The sequence below is a fragment of the Phalacrocorax aristotelis genome, chromosome 9 (genome assembly GCF_949628215.1).
Source record: "Phalacrocorax aristotelis chromosome 9, bGulAri2.1, whole genome shotgun sequence".
Classification (NCBI taxonomy): domain Eukaryota; kingdom Metazoa; phylum Chordata; class Aves; order Suliformes; family Phalacrocoracidae; genus Phalacrocorax; species Phalacrocorax aristotelis.
In genome coordinates this window covers 31,648,683-31,662,933 of record NC_134284.1, presented here as the reverse complement: position 1 = coordinate 31,662,933, position 14,251 = coordinate 31,648,683, and the positions used below count along the sequence as shown (strand labels likewise).

At 39.1% G+C, this 14,251-nt stretch overlaps 1 protein-coding gene across 14 annotated transcripts in view; it reads left to right on the top strand.

Moving 5' to 3' along the window:
• The window catches only part of MNAT1 (MNAT1 component of CDK activating kinase), a 127,344-nt gene that overhangs the window by 47,772 nt on the left and 65,321 nt on the right, over window positions 1-14,251 (top strand). For all 14 annotated transcript variants that reach the window (XM_075104167.1, XM_075104175.1, XM_075104169.1 and 11 more), the window contains 3 exons: window positions 1,954-2,057; window positions 6,226-6,366; window positions 11,600-11,725. In XM_075104167.1, coding sequence (XP_074960268.1) covers window positions 1,954-2,057; window positions 6,226-6,366; window positions 11,600-11,725 — 371 coding nt within the window. The remainder of the gene's footprint in view (window positions 1-1,953; window positions 2,058-6,225; window positions 6,367-11,599; window positions 11,726-14,251) is intronic.

The following is a 14,251-nucleotide window of genomic DNA, read 5'->3' as shown; positions in this document are numbered from 1 at the left end:
GGGGGTGGAAGAGTTCAGCTGATTTAGGAGCCAGGCTGAATTAAAATGTCAGCCCTCTTGATATTGCTCATTATTTGGAAAAAAAAGGGGGAGAAAAATGCAGCATTTTGTTGTTTGCTTAAGGTTACTATTTTCTTCAGTTGTATCTTGCCTGGCCCTTTTTGTTGCAGTTCAAGGAAGGATTGAATATTTTTGATAAGAATAAGATGATATGGTGGTTCAGTACTCCTGGAAAAAGAGTATTCCTATTCCAATATGTACACTTTTATTGCTTCCCTTGCACCATGTCTGGCACTTGTTCAGCCCCTTTGTTGAGCCTACTCAGGTTACTGGAGGGTTTCTGTTGACACTGCAAAGCATCCAGGGAGTCTTGGAGTCAGCACAGGGGAAAGGGCGAGACCTGTGCCTGGGAAGAGGGATGTAAGAGCAGGACTGCCTGCTTTTGGCAGTAGTGAGCTGCTATACAGCTGGGTTTGAAGAACCGGGTTGTATCCCACAACTCTAGCATTTTGGACCTTTCCAGTTTTCTCCCCTGCCCCCATTTGCTCCCTCATTTGATTTCCTGCTGTTTCCTTTGCTCTCAACTGGTTTGCCAGTCTAGGCTATTCATGATTTGGTTTACCTAGAACCCTCCTAAAAGCTCATTTCTGCTGTGTTACCTGTGGAGAGGATGAAAGAAGGGATATAATCTTTACCAAATTGAGATGTATGCTATCCTGATAAATAACAACAGACTTTGTGCTTCTTCCTCTGTTTCTCTCTAGTAGCCTTACGTACAAATGACTTGGCACTGGTGTGTGTGCCCAGGGTTCATTGGGCCCTAGTCGCTTGAGAACCTAGGAAGAGAGAACTGAACCAAAACCTTCCATGTTCCACGCTGGCATTTCTACTAGAACCTCCTTCTCTTCCTTGGGGTTTGACTTAGCACAATCACTATGTTGCTGCTTTGTTGGGAAGGATTTATCAATGGCAGTGCAGATTTCTCTGCTGCTCTTTTAAATTTACTGTAGCCGCGTGACAAAGCTCTTCCAGTCTTTTGAGTGCTGTATGTTGGCAGCCTTCAATAGCTTTAAGGCCATGTGCATAAGCCCAGCGTCCACTCTGGATGGTGATCACCAAGCGACTTCCCAGTGATAATGGCTTTCAGTTGGAATTCACTCGACCTACAATTGAACCAGTGGCCTAGAGGTGAAAGGCTCGGGCATTGTATCAAATTACTAATAATCCAAACCATCTACATCTTTCAAGCTGTTGATGATAGAAACTCTTCAGTTTCTTGAGGTATCTTCCATGCCATGTGTAGATAATTGGGAATGTTGTGCTAAACTATGGAGCTTGCTGGCTGACCCTGCTTGCTCATATATGTGAAATACAGTTTGACACTATTGATAGACATCAAAAGAATATCACTTAACCTATTAATCTGGACGCATCTGCAGATTCTTCATAAGAAAGATGCCTTTTAAGTTATCACATGATATGAAAATTACTTGTGTACCTGAGAATTCAAATGGTCTTTGTAGTCTTTGTGCATTAAATACTCTTATGAAATGGAAGGACTTAATTTCTAACATTATCTTAATATGTATGTGTTTAGTCTAATTTTGTAGGAATCACTGTGTTCTTAGGTGTAACTGCTGCTTGAAAAGATCAATGGTTTACAAATAATATGATTATTCATCTGTATCATTATCAGAATCACAAAATGGGATGCAAAACTGAAATTTTAATCTCCTACAGATGTATAAACCTAAAGGAACTCTGCTGTCTTCTGTTGAAGTTTGCAGTGATTTAGCAGATTGTATCTTGCTTTACAGGCCTTATTTAAATTCCATTATTGCAATGTTTGTATCTGGTGCTAGAGAGGGTAGAGAACATGAGTAGTATTTCTTTGCCATAGTCATGCATGCCAACCTAATACTTTTACTTTCTGTCTTTCTAATATTTATGCAGTATTTAACTTGACCAACAATGTAGATTTGGAGAACACCAAAAGGAAAATGGAGCTGTACCAGAAGGATAACAAAGAAGTCATTCAGAAAAATAAGATAAAACTGGTTAGTTAACTTCTCCTCTCCCCTACAATTCGTATTCATTTGTTAAAGAATTAAAGGATTTTCAAAGTGGAGTACTTTCTGTAATACCTTAAAAACAAGTCAAAGCTGAAGGCACTATGCAGAATTCACTTTGTATTAAAAAACTGTAATACACTAATATTCTGCGATACTGATATTTAGTGCTGCTTAAAGAGAATAAATTGATAGTTGAAATGTAGTAATGCTTTATTTTGGGAAGGGCTTAAAAAGAGGGACAGGCAGTAAAGTCTGCATCTACTACATCACCACCACATGTGTGCTGGCAACGTTGTTGGACAATATCCAGGAGAGACCAAGTCCGTTCCTATACCAGGACAATCATTCCTTTCTCATCCAAAGGAAAAAAGGAATCCAGACGCAGACATTATGAAGCTCCCAGGAGAGAGTTGTAAAACTGAGGGAAAGCACAGTTCTGGTTTATGCAAAATTTAAAATGAAAGATGTTGAAAAAAAACACATTAAAACTTTTGTTCAAGAGCTGATAACAGTAACATCAGGAGTATTGTATACATGATCTGTATGCAAAATGCATGGTTCGTTGAAGACTTAATTTAAAATATGGCTCAGATATAATTTTGTTCTTTAAAAATAAACTTTCAAACGTTTCTTTCTGTAAGAAAAGTTTAATCTGTTAAATATTTTTTCAGTATAAAAATACACAATGTTATCGGTTCTTGAAGGAAAATGTCTGCCCAGAGTGACATAACAAGGTTTTGTGTTTGTATTCCAGTTGCACTAAGGACTTGCTTTCAAATCAGTAGGGGTGAAATCCTCACTCCCCTGAAGTCTGTGGCAAAACTCCCAGTGATTTCTTTAGCTCTAGGATTTCACAGGAGGAGATTGGAATCTGAAAAATGTTTGTTTGAACCTCTTCCTTTCAAAGGCAAGGAAATTTCCCTAGGGGTCCATCTCTGATCTGTTATCCTGTCTCTGACACTGTGCAATATCCTATGCTTCAGAGCTTGAAGAGACCTGCCAAATCTTTGGCTACATGTCTTATTTTACAATGTAGGTGCAGCCTCTAGGGTCACCATGAGAATAGTGTGCTTTGCCCGCAGCCTACCTTCCCTTCATGTGCGTGACTCACAGACAGCCCTTTGCACTAGCTGTGTGATCGTATCAAGCAGCACAGTAATACTCTGTACCCACCCAAGCCCCCTGGGCCTTCTGTTTTCTGTGCTCTGTGGTCTTGCCGTGCTAGAGGCTGTCTGGTGGAAGCTGGACAAGCCTGTGTGAATCCAGACTTACTGGAGATCTGGAGACATTTTTTCATTTTTTTCAACAATTGAAACATAATAATAGACTTGACGCAGTTGCTATTACAAAAACTGCATGATCTTGCCCATAAATTTGCTGCTGTCCCAAAAGCTGAAAGGGTACTTTCACTCTCTTAGCTCTTTTTGGCAGATTTTGGAATGTCTTTACTCCTTAAATGGTAAAAGGTGTCCTAATTTCTTGCCTAAACTTCTTATAGCCAGTTATTGTTCCCTCATTCTTCGACTGACGTAAATTATTCTGTCCACTGCAATAGTTTGCTTCTGAGGAATATAGATATTCTCTGTCCCTCTTGGTGTTTTTGTTACCCTTTGCCTCTTCCAGTTTGAGTTTGTGTTTGGCAAGCACAAGGGACCAGCACTGAATGCAGTATTGTAGCAGAGATCTTAACAGCCTCTTATAAAAGAACACTGTTTTCCTATATTGAGATGCATGATCCTTTTCTTCTGTTGTAGCACTGTCATATGGGAGGTTCAAAATCAGTAGTGATCAAATAGTGCATCATGTTTTCTCCACTTTGGTGTCTAACAGATTAATGTCTTCAAATCCATGGTCTTGTAAGTTATTTTCTTCTCACTTCTGCTAATTCTGTCCTCCTGAGTATGTAATTCTTTCTCACAAATCAAAATATTAAGTTACTGAACCTATCACCTCAGGATTTGAATAACTGCCTGTTGTTCTGTCGATACAAGCTGTATTTCTAATCTTTCTAAGCCAGTTCCTAATGATCTTGCTACTCGTGTACTAAGCCCCATCTGTTAGATCTCTGGATTTGGTGCAAGAAGCACAGAAAAAGTTTAAGTACACAGGTCTGGATAAAAAGATGAAGAACTCTTAGAGAAGGAGTTCTTGTCATTATAAATTTATGTTTATTATAGTTAGTTCAGTCAGCATATAGCCTTGCTTTGAGTGGATTACAGTTTTCCCAAACATGCCTTTTTTTCCTTAAATGTCTGCTATTCTCCAGTCATAGGGTGACTTGTTAAACATTTAGTAACAAGGTAGGAAGTAACTTCACCTGCTGCTTTGTTCAGCCTTGAAATAGTTTTGTCTGAACTCCATGATGTGTCTGTGTTTAAGTTTTCTTGATTGTCCTTTCTTGAATGTGGCAAAACATTACTACTTTTATTTACTTCTTTCACTTGTCGTCTTGAGTTCACACCAGGCTTCACTGTGATCATCTTTATTTCTTTAGATGTTGAGACTATGTGTAGATTATCTTTAAGTTAACACAAGCCTTGCTGCCTATTAAGTGCGTTTCTCTTCTGTTTTACTGTTTTGGTCTTCCTTTCAGAAAGAATTTCATGTGACTTGTGATAATTCTTCCTTTTTCCTGTAGTCTGATCTGGTTTGGGTTTGTATATCAGTTTACTTACTTCTGACTATAATTTTTTGGGCTGCTGCTTCAGACTAAGTCTGTCAGCACTTCCCTTCAAGTTTTCTTCTGTTTCAGTGCAAATTCCAGGCAGTCTTTATACATAAATGTGGAAGAGGCTTGGAATGTCTTACAGACCCTGAGCTCTTCAGTTCTGTTGACTGAACTAACTAGATCCCTTCATTCTCAGAAATAACCTCGGTTAGCGACTTGAGGATTTTTTCTGTTTGTCTCCTTTCATTAAATGCAAAGAGAATCCAGTTTCAGGTGGTCACTGGTTGGTGGCCAGCTCTTTACCAGTGTTACTGCTAGTTACAAAATGAAAGCATCTTCTGTTGGCTCGGTGGCAGGAGATGAGACCTCTCAGCTCTTGCATCCAGGAGTAAACGGCCTCACTGGGACCCATTGGTTTGATCTGCCTGGTGAAGGGATGTTTTTCAGCATACTCTGGCATATAGCAGATTGCTGTGCTTTACTATAACTTCTGGGTCTTCTTGTTACAAGAACAGATTTTACTAAGCTCTTGGCTGCAATAATGTTTTGCTGAAACTGCTTCCATGGGTTAATCATTCATTTATGTTTTAAAATTTTAATTATCTCTGTTTTTATTGAATCTCCCTTTGCTTTAGTATTTTTGGAGGGGAAGATTTGGAAAATGTTTTCTGTATGTTACTGGCCTATACCTTCTTACCAACAAACTAACATTCTTTTCATTCGCTCTTCTGTATAAAGTTCTTTAGCTGTAATCCTTTTTTCCCTGCCTTTGAGCCCTCCTGTTCTGTCTTCCACTCTGATTTTTAAATATAGATGACTTAAAAGTTTACAGGTTAAAAAAGACTTTGCAAGAAGTAAGTCCTAAAACAAAAACTAGCCACTGTGTCCTAGTTATTTCTTTCTTTTCTTCTCCTGTGGCATATAACTTCAGTCCAAGTTATAGGAATAATTCCTCGTACTCTGGGAATGTGACTTTTTTACAGTTCATGCTTAAATAGCTTATAAGCTTCTCTTAATATTCACAGATTTGTATTTTGTTATTTGTCTTCTATACCACTGTTAAGAAGCACACAGCGTACTTTGTGCACAAGATGCAGCGGATTGGGGGGTGATCAGGAGCAGTATTGTGGGATTGTATTTTTAGTCACCCACTTAGGTCACTTGAGAAGTAGGATGTGTTGGAGCAGAGAGGGGTGCCTTCATTTTAGAGTAAAGGTGTAAGCAAAACCCACTGTCGTTGTCTAACATTTAAAGAGCCAAGATCTAAATGGTCACTTCCAATTGCAGAGAGCGGCAAGGGGCGGGGGTGGGGAATCTAACTTTGCACTTGACAATGAGTAAGTAGAATCATCATAATCACCTCAAAATTCTATCTAAAATTGCTTGGTCTGTGCTAGGTCCTCTGTTAGGCAGTAGAGCTGCAGGTGAGCTCTACCCACCCAAGGTGGAAGATTGCTGTGAGTTGATTTCTCATTTCCATTTCAGACGCGGGAGCAGGAAGAACTGGAGGAAGCTTTAGAGGTAGAGCGACAGGAAAATGAACAAAGGCGACTGTTCATACAGAAAGAAGAACAGCTACAACAGATGATAAAAAGGAAGAATAAGCAGGCACTCTTGGATGATCTGGTGAGTAACAAAACCAGAGGCTTTGAATGCACAGTAGCAGAGCGAACAGCAAGTACATTGACGCTCATCTGTACCATGGGTAACTGTGTGGAATTAACACATCTGCTCCTATTTGTTTCCACGTCTGGCATGTTGTGTGTTAATGTTCTCTCACCTGTTGTTCATTTCAGTGTTACAAACAGTTCTGGTTTTGGTAAGCTAAGGACTGGAGGAAGAGTGCTGCTGGGATTCATAGACTTAATTGGATTCATGGTCCAGAATATCCAGTGCTGGTTAGAAGTTAAAAGCATTCTTGGCTGTTTCAACACAGAATTAGTCCTGTATAAGATTCTAGCACAGAAGAATGCAGAAGATTTTCTGGGTATTTGAAGAAGGCTATTTTCTTGGTTCTACCTGTTTTGATTTTATTGTTAATTTCTTTTCCTAGCGAGCTTCCACTGACAGCTTTTTTCTAGTTGCTAATTGACCTGTGGAGGTGTATTTCAGAAATTGCTTTAGTGAGTCCAGCTGCTCTAAGAGTTTACTTATTACTTGACACCTGACTGCATGTCTGAGGAAGAGGTAGTATAAAAGTCTAGATTTCTGCTTAATTCATTGACAGTGTGAACGCCGCAGACTCTGTGGTCAAGGGTGGCTTGCATTAGCATAGCTGATACGGTGACTACTCCGCCTTGAACCTGAGATGTGATGGGTGACGTTCTGTCATGTCTGAGGCCGTGTAACTGCCTGCTTGTTTTGCCTTCAGCTGATGACAGTTACATCTGCTTTGGTGCATGGCTGATCATGCAATTTCTGAGCTGGGTAGAGAGGAGCTACTAAGTTGATTCAGCCATAATGTGAACTCTTACTACTACTGGCTTGTTAAGCAGTCCTGAACAGGGGTTGATAATCTGGGGTGTTGAAGCAAAATAGTAATCAGGAGCTATTTCATGAGCTCAGCCACCTCTGCAGTGCAGAGATGGTGCGGACCAGGGGACAGTAACCTGATGAATTATTCAAGCATCAGTCAACCCTTTTTGAGTCAGAGCACCTAAATGATAGGTCATATTCAAAAACTACTAGACGAAAAAGATTTCTTGCCTTGAGTGTGTCATGTTCTCTTACTGCAAAATTCTTATGTATGAGTTGCTCCTTCTGAAGTGAACACAGCTTGGAATCATTCAACGGATGTACAGACAACTGAAGAAAAGCTCAGGCTACTTCTGGAAACTGTGTTAATCTTGTCTTTTGCTGAATTTACTACTGATTCTTCATCTGAAATGCAGTGATGGTGTGTGCGCATAGAGAAGTTCAATAAATGTCTTGTTTAAACAAGATTCACATCTCAATTTTTTAAATACCTGTGTGTGTAGAGACATGCATGCACACACATTCACATGCTCTGACACCCATGAGAACAGTGTGTGTAACCTTGAAGGAAATCAGAAAAAAGGAGAAGGATGTATGCATGCCTACATGTGTGCAGCTAGGTCAGTGTGGTTTAAAGCTGCCTGGGAGATTTAAATCAGAATTTCTCTCTTATTTCAGTTTAACTCACATCAATATAGCATTAATTCCTTTGTAATTGCTTTATATTATAAATTTTTATTGAAGATATGGATGCTTTTTTACTTTTCTTGAAAGCATAGAGGTCCTCTTTGAACCAATGCAGAAGGCACTGGCGTAGAGAGCGAGCATCGATGTGCAATTTAGGAGTTTCAGGGTCTCTCCTGAAGAGCTGCCTTTTCCTAAGCCTGGCGTCCTGGCAACCTGTCACTGGTTTTGCCAAAAGGAGCTGTTGTTTCATTTCTTGCGTAGACAAAGGCAGGGATGAGCAGAAAGGTTCTCTAAAAATCCCTCAAGTCTCTAACTTTGCATCCAGAAGCCTCTTTTCACTTTAGAGGTAGAAGTGCATACAATCCACACAATTAGGAATAGTTTGAGTGGTGGATCAATTACTAAACACTCCACTATGAACTTGAATTTAATGGCTCAGAATAAGGATTTTGAACTGGTTCCCAACATGTCAATCCTATTCTAAAACACACTCTTAATTTACTGGGGACTGGTGGTGGGGGTGTGTGTTTAGGCTTTTTTTTTAATGTAGCAGTTGGTTTACTGGAAACCTACTTCACCAGATGGCTTGAGGAAAGAATGGTTATAAATAATCCATAAAATATGACGAAAATAGGTAGTTTTAACTGTGCTTGTATATGTGTTACTTTAAAAAAAAATCTTAATATTCTAAAAGCAACAGAAAGGTGATTTTTTTTAAAGGCCGAGGAAGGAAACCATGCAACTTTAAGTTGCGCCTGTGTTCATGAAGGGGCACTGTCAACTTAAATTTGATCCAAAACTTGTTTTGTAATACCAAAGGTTTATAAAACCAGCACTGAAGTGTTTGTATAATGACTTAAAAGTATCTGAAAAACAAGCAGTTGTTAAACAAATAATTTCCTATGCTCTCTGAAATCCTTCTAATGCTGTGCTGCAAATCTGAAAATGAAGCTGATCATAAGTAAAACTTAATTGAGAAATGCAGCAAAAGTATGCATCAGCAGTAGCAGTGTAAAGAATTACATTTAAAAAAGTTCCTATCTGTGGTTGCTGGTACTGTGCTAAACCAACAAGGATTAAGTTCTGGCTACAGTGATACTAGTGGCAAAACTCAGCAGGATTGTGAGTGTGGAGGAAGGTGGGAAGCTGACAAATTCACCTGTTGGTTTTGAATCATCCCTTTTGGATATGCATCACCTGGCATTGGGAACCTACAGCCCACTTGACCTGGGTCTTGGTAATTTTTTTTTTTTTTTCCACGATTCCCCTGCCCCATACTGGGCAGCAAGAGAAAATTTGAGACAATTTTTTTGTGTGGTGCAGGTGGAGATGTTGGGTCTTTCCTCTTCCAAGAAGAGAATTTTACCTTTGGTGCTTAAATCCTGGTGACTGAGGAGATTCACAGTTTTTCACAGGTATTACTTATGGTATTATCATATTGAGTAAAGGTCTCAGTTATTCACAGAACGGTACAGGAATACTGTTCCGTCTTCAGAGTTCTTATGGTTTAGATAGTCCAGGCAGGGAAAAGGGCGCAGAAGAGTTTGGTTTTTTAAATGTCGTGCAGTGGACTTTGGTTCCTGGTCAGCCCAAGGAGCTCAGTGCGTCATGTGGAAAGGACTGGTCCTGGGTCGAAGGCTCCACAAACCTGTCCTTTGCTGGGAGCAGGGAGGGGAAGGCCAGGGTCACTTGCTGGAAAGGCAAGCAAGGTGTCGTGGGGTCTATTAGAAGAGCAATCAGGTGCTTTGCCTAGGCTGTTACGTTTTTGCCTCCCAGTACTAAATTAGGCAGATTTTGTATTGCCTTCATTATAAGTGACCTCTTTAAAATAAAACCTCACTTCAAAAGCACAACACCTTGTAATTTAGACTCAGTGTCAAATGCGTTTTACATATTATTGGAAGAGTTGTATGTGGTTTTTTTTTTTTAGCCTTCTAGACTTGGATAATCAGGGCTGAGTAAAATATTAAAGCACTTCCTTTACACCATAAACTCTCTCACCTGTAGACAGAGGATTATAGATCTGCTCTTAGCTGTCTTCTCTGTTTCGGGACTTGCACTCTCCTCTTCAAGAGCCCGTAGTTCCCAGGCACGAGCAAAATGTCATTGCAGCACATGGTAAAGAGGCAGGTTTTCCCTGGGCCATGGCATAGCTTGGAGTCAAGCAAAGGGCAAGGTGCCTTAAAGGCATCAAGTGTCCCCACTTTTACAGAACCTCAAGGTGTTTGAGACAAATCTTTCAGAAATTTTTGCATATAACTAGCTCTGTTCATACTGTTAGACAGTTTGTTTTCCCATACAGAAAATTGCTAGTGTGGATAAACGCTTATAGGATTGGACCTTTTGTGTGTGTTAATAGTTACCAGAAGGGCTATGTGCGTATTAGAAAGGACAAGCAATCGCGGATGTGGCGGCGTGGTGTGGGTTTCCTAGAGTTGTGTAATCTGGTTAGTGGTCATTGTGTGAACTCTGGACAAGTTGGTACAAAAATTGGCTTCTTTTAGTTATTGTCTTAGAAATGCAGTAAACATTTAAGGAATAGGAGAGGATAAAACAAACCAGAGAATGCTTCACACTCTTCCCTTCTCCCCCAACTTATTAAATCTGGTGATTAAAAGAATCCACCATCCTTAAACTCTGACAGCTAGCAGCACTTGCTGCTTGCATGGTGGTTAGACACGTACAACACTTTGAAGATGCAGGGTGTAAACTAGTGCATTTGTGGTCCAAATTTTCTCTCAGTTGTACAGAAATTAGATGTCTCTTGTTACAATCTAGGGTTTTAACCTCTTCCTTCCCTTCCTCCCAGTTAATCACAGAAATGTAAATAGGATCCTGTGCCTTAGTTGTTGTATTTGTGGCTCTGGACCAGATCTCGTCATGTGAGATTTTTCTGCTTTTAGCACTGTCTGAACTTCCACCCTGCTCTCAAATTTACAGTCATTCTAGCTAGGAGGTCTCAAGGATTTTGGTGTGCGTGTGGATAGTCACATTAGTTTATTAGAAAATCACTTGGCCAATAATTTTCTGACTCTCTCAAGAATGCAGTTACATATGTGTATATTAATAATCGTTCTGTTCTGAGAGTTTAAGTAGTTAATTTGCTTAACTATTATTTACTTTTTATATACTTTTTTTAAAAAATTGGCTGGCTTCCCTAAAAATAAGTTGGTGAAGGAGAAAATAAATATGCTGTTGGTTGCACTTACAATAGTGCCATTGTGCAAAGCAGAACAAGGATCATTTCCAAACGGCCTCAGGTGAAATCTAATGGGAAACAATTTCAAACTGGTCTGAGTTCATTGGTAGAAAGAATGCGTCTTAGATAAACATCTGATCCAAGTTATACTACTTGGTATTATTCCTTCTCTGATTTAGTTACAATTTTTTTAAAATTTTAATAAATATAGTTGCAGTGGCCAGTTGGAATAAGGAGCCTGTTATATTGTCTTTTATGTGGATTGTATAAAAATGGTTGTTTGCAGGTTATTCTGATTTATGGGGCTGATGCAGCTTTTTCTTATTACTGAAAAATGATCATTTTCTCTAAACTGTCTCTATGAGAGAGGATACTTAGCATTACACTGCTCTGCTAGTGATGGCCTTTCAGACACAGCTTGCAGTTTTGAAGAATATGCAGTGTTAATTAACGTTTGGTTTGTTTTAGCATTCAGATTTGTTCCTCATATGTTTACAGGAGAGCTCCAGTCTTCCTGCTTCACTGCTTTTAGCTCAGCATAAGGACAGATCTACTCAACTAGAAATGCAACTGGAAAAACCCAAACCTGTCAAACCAGTCACGTTTTCCACTGGCATCAAAATGGTAAGACTTGCTTGTTTCTTTTTTTTAATGCCTTTCAAAAGACTGAGGGCTTCCTCATATGAGATTTAGAGGTTATTTAAGCCTCAGTTGCATATTACATCAAATATTCTATTCTCTTCCAATTAAATAATTAATTAGGAATTAATTTAAGAATTTCATCATTCTGCTGGTTGGAATATATGAAATATTTTCATTCATTGCATAGTTGTCAAAAAGCAAGCTATACCTCTTTCCCTGACGAGTTGCGGTGTACTTTGAATTATTTTTGTCTCATTTGTGTACCAGTTCTGGAAGTTGAAATTTTGGAAGTTTAAGAATAGACTGCACTTTCTTCAGATTTACTTTAAGCACTGCAATAATCTGAGTATGAGACGGACAATTTAGAAAATGGTGCTGGGTGGTTAAAGGTGCTATTTTCATTGTTATTGGACTCTAGGAAGCAACATGTATTTTTGCAAATGTGTTACTGCTAGGTAGATCTGTCAGCATTCCTGTTCTTTATCATGGTAAAAGCATGCATCAGCCTGTGTGTGGAAATGTAAAGTTCTGTGGGGGCTTTCAGGGGTGGGGAGCATCAGTTACTGATCTTTTTTGCACCTAACTGGCTTCCTGTTTTGTTTTGGTTTAAATCTCTGCACTTTTTTTAGGCTTTGTATTTTAGAACTGATAATGGTGAACGATGTCTTGAAAATAACCAACGCCCTCTATGCCCCCCTCAGCAAACCAAGAAGTCAGCAGAGCAAAAACCTGTGCATCAAACTAGTCTCCCATCAATTAATAAACTTATTTTGTCAGGGATATCTGTGCTGCGTTCATTATCCCCCAAAGAGTTCACCATGTTGAAGCATTTGCAGCTTATTTTTCCGAAAGTAGTGTCAGCTTTTGCAAAGCTGTGCAGATTGTTTTCTTGTACTATAAACTGTATCATCTCCCTGTTTCTTTTAAAATCTGAGAGTCTGGGGGAGATTGGTATGCTTTGTGAGACGTTTTCTGTTTGTGTGGAAAAACTAGTGGACAGAAAATGTTCGTTGTTCTGTTTTAAAAAAAAACAACAGACTAACTGAATGCCTGTACTTTTTCTTGCTGTTAAAATGTATTGCCCAAATTTCTTAAATCTGTTGGCCTTTCTCCTGGGAAAAGGAAGAAGATAAGCTTATGCTATCTGATGAGGACAATGCCTTTGTAAAGGGATATTAAATGCAGTTACTTTATCAGTGTTCAGAAAGCATGGGTAGGTGACTAATTTAATCTGTTCAGTCCTAGACAAACAAAAACCTCGCCCTGACTGACCTTAGTCCTGGATTAAAAAAAAAACAACTTAAAAAAAGGGAATAAGTACAGTTAACGATAAAGTTAAGGATAGGAATATTTGAAGTTGATGACTACCATTTATGGAAAATGGATTACATCAAGCAAAACAGATTTTACAGTGATAAAATTACAGGTTTTGTTGAGAAAGACGAATGTTTCCATATTTTCTTTATAGGGTGCTTGATTTAGTTATTACATGACATTGGTTTTTAGAATTATATAGAAATTACATTACACAATAACAACAATGTTGAGATTCAGCACAATAAATGAATTAACTGGCTAACTTGTAATTTCTAAAGTAGTTGTTGGTTACCACAGCATGGGAATATTTCTGTGGGTGTTCTGCTAGGACACAGTTCAGTGTTTGGAGCAGATGTTGAATTTCTGTGGATGACATGCAAGTTGGCAGTTTACAGGGCCAGTTTGACAAGCTGGCCTCGTTTGAATGAAATGTGCTTTAATATGGCTAAATGCAAAATTATAAATAAAAGAGTAAATAACAGGCTCTGTGAAGAGAATTTGGAAGTTTAGCTGAGCAACTAAACCAATCTGACTCTTGGCCACAGCACGTGTGTGTGTGGGGGCCTTGGGTATGTGACTAATAGAGTGATAAATAGGAAAGGACTTCTTCTGAATGCAGTATTGGGAAGACTCATGGACTGAAGAGTTCTGCTGACTGTGTTTTGAGTGCGAAAGTCAGAAAGGACTTAAAGAGGAGCCACAAAGGTCTATTCAAAGGCAGAAAGATGTGCTTTGCACTGCATTCTGCGACTGGTTTAGAAGGTTAAGATATGACTCAATTTACAGTAAGTACCTCCTTAACACAGAACATGCCAAATCTGAACAGTGTAACAGTAAATGTAGCAAGAGGCAGTAACCTTAGTTAAACAAACAGGATCTAAATAAGACCGAAGGAACAAACAAGACCTAAAGTTCACAATGTTCCACTGGTTAATTGGCCTCACTGTTAAGACTGACTCTGGAATGCAGTGAAATCCCTAATTCTTGATGCTTTCAGATTAGGATGGAGATGTGTCTTGGAAAGTTACTGTAGTCAGCTACAAATTGCTCGGCTCAGGACAGAGCTAGTTTTGTAAAAAGCAATACTGCTTATTACACATGATTTGGTGTGGTTGATGATCTGTGACAGTGTGAGAGGAATTCCCACCTGGGTGCTCACCTTATGACATGCTGATTTTCCAGGGGGAGTGT